Source organism: Ziziphus jujuba, chromosome 9, assembly GCF_031755915.1.
Source record: "Ziziphus jujuba cultivar Dongzao chromosome 9, ASM3175591v1".
NCBI classification, from domain to species: Eukaryota; Viridiplantae; Streptophyta; class Magnoliopsida; order Rosales; family Rhamnaceae; genus Ziziphus; species Ziziphus jujuba.
In genome coordinates this window covers 1823509-1832254 of record NC_083387.1, presented here as the reverse complement: position 1 = coordinate 1832254, position 8746 = coordinate 1823509, and the positions used below count along the sequence as shown (strand labels likewise).

The 8746-nt window shown below is 36.6% G+C and overlaps 1 protein-coding gene across 1 annotated transcript; it reads right to left on the bottom strand.

Moving 5' to 3' along the window:
* Positions 1-6610: 6610 nt before the first annotated feature.
* LOC107426290 (uncharacterized) lies at positions 6611-8462 on the bottom strand. Its single transcript, XM_048481609.2, has 3 exons — positions 7833-8462; positions 7282-7520; positions 6611-7083 (listed from the first exon to the last, which is right to left on the bottom strand). Exons 1-3 carry the CDS (start codon positions 8295-8297, stop codon positions 6837-6839), a joined length of 951 nt encoding a protein of 316 aa, XP_048337566.1. The 5' UTR covers positions 8298-8462; the 3' UTR covers positions 6611-6836.
* Positions 8463-8746: the final 284 nt, after the last annotated feature.

Genomic DNA, 8746 nt, shown 5'->3' with positions numbered 1-8746 from the left:
TGATTGTGGTTATTTGGTTGACTGTCCCTAGCCCGCGTAAGGGTATCTTTAGTGCTACAAAAACCCTAAGCGATATTTATGTTTGTGTTTTTGTGTTGAGGGGCTGGAAAATAGTAATTGAATTGTCTTAAATTTTTGAATGTCTTATTGTTTACTATTTTTACAGCTAGTAGCACCCCAAATCTTATGCCCATAACTGCCATGATGAAATTGGATGGGACAAATTATCATAAATGGAAGAAAACCTTAGTTATGAATTTGACCTTCATGAAATTGGATTTGGCTTTGGAGATAGATCCACCAGAGATTCCGACTGATGAGAGTACTGTAGCAGCTAAGAAATTTTATGAGGATTGGAAACACTGTAATAAGTGCTGTATGATGATGATGGAGAATTACATGGACAAGGCCATATATGCTAGTATTCCTAAAGTGGATACTGCAAAGGGACTTCTTGAAGAGATAGGAAAGAAGTTTATCAAGTTTGATATGAATGAGAAGCATCATTATTTGGACCTATTGAGTAATACCAAATATGATGGTATTAAAGGAGTAAGGGACCATATTATGTTACTTTCCTTCTATTATAATAAGCTTAAGGACCTTAAGATGGACAATGGAGAGGAGTTCTTGACCTATTCTATAATGAGGAGTCTTCCATCACAGTTTGATAATATAAGGTCGAGTTTGAATACTAAGAAAGAAGGTTGTAGTTTGGAGGAATTGACTACTATCCTTGTCAAGGAAGAGGATGATATTAAATTAAGTAAGTCTAGGTCTGTTGCTATGGTTTCACATCAGGTAGATAAGTCTAAGAAGTTTTTCCAAAAGAAGGGACAAGGATTCAAGCCAGGACAAGGTTTCAAGCCTGGGCAGGGTTTTAACCCCAATAGGAAGAAGTTTTCTGGTATGAAGCCTAAAGGGCCGAGGGATGGTGGCTTTCATATTAGAGAAAGGAAAGAGTACTTCAATGGAAGGTGTGGATACTACAATAAAGTTGGGCAGAAGAAGATAGACTGTTGGACCTTAAAAGGAAAGTAAGAGAAGAAAGGTAATATTTTAATGATTGAGACCAATATTATCGATGTGCCTATGAATTCTTGGTGGTTAGATACTGGAGCTACAATTCATGTTACTAATTCATTGCAGGGGATTATAAGCCGAAGGGGCCCAACCAATCTTGAGCAGCATGTTTATATGGGAGATAGCTCAAGAGTGAAGGTGGACATTGTGGGAACAATCAAGTTGAAGCTTGCCACTGGATATGCTTTGGAGTTGCAAGAAGTTTCTTATGTACCTTCAATAAGAAAGAACTTGTTATCTATTTCTGTTTTGGATAGTCAAGGTTATAGTTTTTTGTTTGGAAATAACAAAGTTGAATTATTTAAGGATGGTAAAGTTGTTGGTTTTGGAACTTTATGTGGCAATTTATATAAGCTTGATTTATTTAATAATGGTCTCAATTTCTCTATTAATTCTATTATTGCTTCCAAACGCCCAAGAGTTAATGACAATTCCTCAACGTTATGGCATAAACGTTTGGGACATATTTCTAGGCACAGAATGGAAAGGTTAGTGAAGGATGGGATACTTTCTAATCTTGATTTCTCTGATCTATTGACTTGTGTTGAATGTGTGAAAGGGAAGTTAACTGCCAAGGTAAGAAAGGATAAGTTAGCTAGGTGTGAAGATGTTTTGGAGTTAATCCACACTGACATATGTGGACCTTTTACACCAACTGCTTTGGGTGGTTATAGATATTTTATTACCTTCATTGACGATTACTCTCGTTGTGGACATGTTGAGCTTATTCGTGAGAAATCAGATTCTTTAGTTGCCTTTAAAGAGTTTAAGGTAAAAATGGAGCTTCAAAAGAATAAGAAAATAAAAACTATAAGGTCTGATAGAGGTGGTGAGTTTTATGGTAGATATGATGAGACTGGAAGGAACCCAGGGCCTTTTGCTATTTATTTGCGTGAGTGTGGCATTGATGCGCAATATACGATGCCTGGTACACCTCAACAAAATGGCATAGCTGAGAGAAGGAATAGAACTTTGTTGGATATGGTGCGGTCTATGTTGGCAAATTCTAGGTTGCCAGATTATTTGTGGGCAGAGGCTTTAAGGACAGCGGCTTATATTTTGAATCAAGTTCCAAGTAAGTCCGTTCCTAAGACACCTTTTGAGTTGTGGTCAGGAAGAAAGCCTAATTTGCACCATTTTCGAATATGGGGTTGCAAAGCTGAAGTAAGGATTTATAATCCCCAAATTAAGAAGTTGGATCCTAAAACCATTAGTGGATATTTTGTTAGCTATTGTATAGGATCTAGGGGTTCAAGATTCTTTTGTCCTTCTCACACCACCAGGATCGTGGAATCAGACAAGGCCATTTATTTTGAAGATGATTTTGGGTTTGGTGATAGTAATGGTCCAAGGGAATCTCAATTTAGAGAAGAAAGTGTTTTCATTCCCAGTATAGTTGTTCCTGATAGAGATATTGTTGATCCAGTAGTTGATGAACCAGTAGTTGGTCAGAATGAACTCATTGTTGAAGAGCAGGATATTCCAGCTATTGCAGATGCTGATGTACCCTTGAGGAGGTCACAAAGGACTAGGAGATCAGCTATTCCTGATGACTATGAGGTTTACTTGCAGGAACATGAGTTTGACATAAGTGATGATTTAGATCCAGTCACTTATGAGGAGGCCATAAGCAGTTCAAATTCAAATTTTTGGTTGGATGCAATGGAAGATGAAATGAAATCCATGGCATCAAATGGAGTTTGGGATTTGGTTGAGTTACCAGAGGGTAGCAAGCCTATTGGGTGCAAATGGGTCTTTAAGACTAAAAATGACTCCAATGGTCAAGTGGAGAGGTATAAGGCTAGACTTGTAGCTAAAGGGTTTAGCCAGAAGGAAGGAATTGATTATACAGAGACTTTCTCTCCTGTATCCACAAAGGATTCTTTTAGAATCATTATGGCGATTGTGGCGCATTATGATCTGGAGTTGCATCAGATGGATGTCAGAACTGCTTTTCTGAATGGTGATTTATATGAGGATGTATATATGGTTCAACCAGTTGGTTTCCAACAAACGGGGAATGGTAATTTGGTTTGTAAGTTTAAGAAATCTATTTATGGTCTTAAGCAAGCTTCAAGACAATGGTATCTTATATTTGATGAGGTTGTCACCCAAAATGGCTTTAAAGAGAATGTTGTTGATAGATGCATATATATGAAGGTCAGTGGGAGCAGTTTTATATTTCTAGTATTGTATGTTGATGACATACTTTTGGCTACTAATGACACTGACCTATTAGCTGAGACAAAGCAGATGTTGTGCAACCATTTTGATATGAAAGATCTTGGTGAGGCTTCTTTTGTTTTGGGCATCAAGATTGTTCGAGATAGGACTAATTATGTAGTGCAATTGTCTCAGAGAGCTTATATTGATAGCATTCTTAAGAGATTTGATATGCATAATTGTTCTCCTGGAAGTGTACCGGTTACGAAAGTTGAAAAGTTTTCTAAAGATCAGTGTCCCAAGAATGATAGAGAAAGGATGGCAATGAAGAATGTTCGCTATTCTTCAGCAGTAGGTAGTTTGATGTATGCTCAAGTATGTACACGGCCTGATATAGCTTTTGCTGTGGGTGTGCTTGGTAGATTTATGAGCAATCCTGGTCCTATTCATTACCAAGCAGTTAAGAAGGTCTTTAGGTATCTTCAGGGTACTAAAGATCATATGTTAACATATCGTCGCACCAACTCTCTTGAAGTAGTGGGTTATAGTGATGCAGACTATAAAGGTTGGTGGATGATAAGAAATCTACCACTGGTTATATATTTATCATGGCAGGAGGTGCTGTGTCTTGGCGGAGTGCCAAGCAGTCAGTGACAGCATCCTCGACTATGGAGGCAGAATATGTGGCATCTTATGAGGCTACCCGTCATGCAGTTTGGCTACGGAATTTTATCCGTGATTTAGAAGTAGTTGACTCCATTGAGAGGCCTATTATGATGTATTGTAATAATACTGCAGCGGTGTCTTTCTCCAATAATTTAAAAGGTACTCCTGGTGCGAAGTACATTGATGTGAAATATTTTGTGGTAAAGGAGAAAGTTGAAGAGGGCCTCATTACTGTTGTTCACATGCCGACTTATAGCATGGTGGCAGATCCACTGACCAAGGCTTTACCGGTAGGCATATTTGAGGAGCATGTGTCCCGTATGGGATTGTTAGGCAGTTGAGACTGCTGTGGGTCAGTGGGAGTTTGTTATGTTTTCTGTAGTAATATCCATGTTGAGTATTATTTATTTCTTTGAATATTTTAATACATTGATATATGTGGATCATTATTTATTTGTGAGATGATTTATTACACATATTATTGCTCCTTGTATTTACAGGCCTGTTAAGACTATTAGTCTATGTATATGTGTATGTTGATCCACAGGTGCCATGGTGAATCCCTATTACCTAGTTTGGGTATATTGTTGTATCCTGTCGATACGCAATGTGCTTAAATGAAATGGTTTTGTGTGTTGGGGGATTGCACATGGTTAGGTAAATCTCTAGTACCTAGACTGAGTTTATGGCATGCAAAGTGCTCAGTTGAAATGGTATCTTGTTTTGGGAGATTTACTGAGAGAATCTCTACTGCCTAGTCTAGTATATTATTGTGCCCTGTCGGTATACTATATATTTGGATGAAATGGCATTATGGTTCGGGAGATTTTATAGTAAGTGAGTTTGGATTTTATATGATGATGATTATGCAGTCCAAGTGGGAGAATGTTGAATTAAATTAATATTTGTGGACTTGGCATAATCAATTACTTACTTACAAGGCCTATTTATGCCATTAATGAGACTGACTTATTTTATTATTTTATAGTAGGGCCCTTGGTCACACACTCTCTATAAGACTCCATTTGATCTATTGGACTGGAGGACCAACTCTCTTTATAAGCCCATTGACTTATCCATATTTTTTCTAATATAATTATATTATCAAATTATTATTATTTTATGTGTGTCAAAATTAATGGATAAGTCTGACTTGCAGAGACTATTTAAAGGGTCTAGGGCAAGCAAACATGTGATATACCATACAGTATTTTGGAGATTAGGGTTTTCAGAAATCTGAGAGTGGTTTGAGAGTAGTGTGTCCATAGGCACTACTTTACGTTGTTTCTATTTTGCAGGATTAAAGATCTAATTTATCAATGGTTACGTTTGGAGGTTAGTAATTTATGATTTATGGAATTTATTATGTGTATTTAGATCCATAAAATTTATAACATAAGATTCAGGCGATGGTGGTGCGTCGGAGTCGCCGTCGTGGTTCAGAGCAATAGCACGGTAACCAAAGGAGGAGAGGGAGAGGAGCTGGTGGTGCCACGTATACCAGGGGCAGGGAAGACATGGAGGAAAAGCACTACCTTGTGACCAGTTCCAATTGACGCAATGTCCATTTTTATGCCATTGGGAGTAATAGTTGAATGCTCTATCTTCTCCATTTTTCTGATGACCAGATTTCTCCTTTCCCATGCTTCGTTCTTGTTATTGGATTTGCTTTCCCTCTTTTTTCAAAGACAGTGAGTGCACTAAACAAAATTTCCGAATCGGGACAAATCCAAATTATCTGATGGCGTTCCATTATAACATATACAATTGAACCAAAATCATTACTTTCAGCTGGTCCAATGAATTTTAAAAAATAAAAAGAAAAATCATTATGAATTATTGTGATAAAAATTAGCAGTCACACTTTAATCTTTTTAAAGATTAAAAAGGAGACAAGAGACTACTTAATTCAAATTTTGGTTAAACATGTGGATCAAAATCCATTATAAGGCATCATGATTTGGAATTTCTTTGCTTTCTTTCTCTCAATTAGATACGACTAAAATAAATATTTTAATAGTCAATTGAGTAAGATGATTAGCTACTATCATCATTTTCTTCAACTCTATAATCTGTTCCATTTTTATTTTTTATTTTTGTAACTTTAATTTATTTTCTTTTCTGGAATAATATAGGTTGGCTCATTGTTAATGCATGTCAAGTTTGTTCCATGTCTGGTCCAGCACAAAGTGACTTCATCTCTCGCCTTATTCTATTTGCACGGCAAAAAGGAACTTCATACACCCTTTTAAAATGTAAAATGACATAATTTTTGGATTTTGATAGCTTTGCTTCTATATAGTATGTACCACGTACGTTCACCAAATTGGAGCTAGGTTTAAAATACAGCAGTTGTTTTTGTAACTATCGCAATATAATATACTTTTCTATTCACAATATATAATTTACGTTTTTTGGGGATTTCAAAAACAGTATAAAAAGTTTAGTGAGGTTTTGATGCATATCATTCAATATTCTTCATAATAGTAATAATAATAATAATAATAAGGAAGTAGGACATTCAAGTTTCCTAATTTTTACAAGAAAAAGTAGTGGAGAGTACAGAACATTAGGATTGAACAGTATAAATGAGAGAGAAGAGCATCCAAATATCTTTGTTATAATTTAAGCATGCTAGCTAATTGCATTTGTTTATAATCCGTTACTGTTAGAAACTTAGAAGCAACAACTTAGAAAATCACGAGGAAATAATAATGCACCATTTCAATAATTAAGATGAAAACAGCAACCGAATAGATTCGGCAAAAGAAAATCTCATACAAGATACAAAGAGGGAAACTTTATTAATGAACCATTTCAATAATTAAGAAGAAAACAGCAGCCGAATAGATTCGGCAAAAGAAAATCTCATACAAGATACAAAGAGTGAAACTTTATTATGATGCTGATGTCGCAGGTGGGGTTCAGAACTTCTTGATGAATTCGTAAATGTGAGCGGTGACTTGGTCTGGTTTTTCTTGGTTGATAAAGTGACCCACTCCTTCCATTACAACCACTTCTTGCAAGAAGGGTACGTCTCTGTTGAAGCCGCCATTGTGGATATATTCCTTGACGCCCGGAATATTGTACGCGAGATCTTGATCCCCCACGATGAACTTCGCCGGCACTTTGATTTGTGCTCCAGTCCATGCTGCTGTGAGATCCCAAGTTCTGAAACCCCAAACAAAATGATGAAATTGATTATGAAAGTGAAATGGTTTAAGAATAGCATAAGCTTACTCATCCACGTACTTCAGTATTACTGTTGCGTAACATATTGCACACCCAAAAAAAAACAAAAAAAAACTACTGTATGATAAATTATAGTTTATGTCATATTCAGTAAAGTAGCTGTAAGAAATTGCATACAGATCAAACGATCGATAGTAGTTCAATCCTCCAGTGAAGCCGGTCTTGTCGAATTTGGTGGCATAGTAATCGATGTCATCTTCCGACAGCCAAGAGGGCAAGGTATCTGGAGCTTTTACACCTCTGAGTCCTAATTCTTTGGATATGTATAGAGGACCTGGTCCAAAATTTGTTAAGAATTTCTTGAACAGTATTCTAGTATCTTGAGAAGCAAACTCCTTTTCAGCCTCTCCAGGTTCCTATATTAATGGAAGCACAATTCAATAATTAGTTTGTAACACAATTACTGAAACGATTTAACAAAGGAAAAAAGCAAGGGAAGGTTAACTTATATTACAATGAATTAAGAAAACAATTAGGCTTCAAAAGCAACAGAGAGATAAAAAACGCTTTGATTAGAAGCAAGAAAAAAACCAATAGAAACAATAGGAATATTGATCTATAAAGTAATATTTTGGGATTAACTAGCCAGTTGCATTATATATATATATAATATGATCAATTGAAAATTGGGCAGTTAGTAATATAAACGAAAGCAACTTCTTAAACACCTGAAACCTGCAGAAATAGTAATCATCGCCAAACAAAGCCCTGAAGCCCTCAACAAATTTGACTGCTGGGTTCCTTGGCCTGTATTGCACGCTCAAGTTAATCAGGGCCTTGATCCTGTCAGGCCTGAACAAGCCGAAATGCCAAGCGATCGTAGCTCCCCAGTCATGGCCGACCAAGAAGACCTGGTCGATATCCAGATGGTCAAGAAGGCCCACGAGATCGCCCACAATGTATGGGGTAGTGTAGGAAGCCGGAGATGGGGGGGCGTCGGAGTCGCCGAAGCCCCGGAGATCCGGAGCAATAACACGGTAACCGAGGGAGGAGAGGGAGAGAAGCTGGTGGCGCCACGAGTACCAGAGCTCGGGGAAGCCGTGAAGCAAGAGCACCGGCGGACCTGTTCCGATTGAGGCAATGTGCATGTTTATTCCATTTGTTTTAATCGTTGAGTGCTGTATCTTTTCCATTCTTTCTTCTTTCTGCTGAAGCTCTACTGAAAGAGTAACCGTTTCAGTTTAATAACTAAGTTCATTGCCATGTGAGTGTGATATATATATATATATATATATATAGCCTATGAATTTTTTTAAAAAAATATCTAATAATCTCTGACTTTATTGCACAATTTATTCGGGTTCCACTAGGTAAGAAGGGTTAATATCGTTGCACTTAAAACATGATTACATTCTTCAAATTTAAAATATATCTCTTACCATGTTTTATGCCGACATTTGTGACTTTTTTTTTTCCCCCCCTCTTTTTGTAAATTGATTTGGAGTAAATTGTTGGATAATTAATGTTGTAAACTCAAGAATTTTAATAGAAATTTTCTTCTATCTTTTAGAATTCTTATCTTCTTTCTTTCTTCTACAAATAAAGTCAGTTTAAACCAAATTTTTCAAGAAAACAAAAAATA

Excerpts from the sequence above, each read along its gene's own strand:
- LOC107426290 (XM_048481609.2), bottom strand. The coding sequence starts at position 8,297 with ATGGAAAAGATACAGCACTCAACGATTAAAACAAATGGAATAAACATG. Across the intron at positions 7,521-7,832 it reads ACTATTTCTGCAGGTTTCAG|GAACCTGGAGAGGCTGAAAA; the intron begins GTGTTTAAGAAG and ends CCATTAATATAG. Across the intron at positions 7,084-7,281 it reads TACTATCGATCGTTTGATCT|AACTTGGGATCTCACAGCAG; the intron begins GTATGCAATTTC and ends TTGGGGTTTCAG.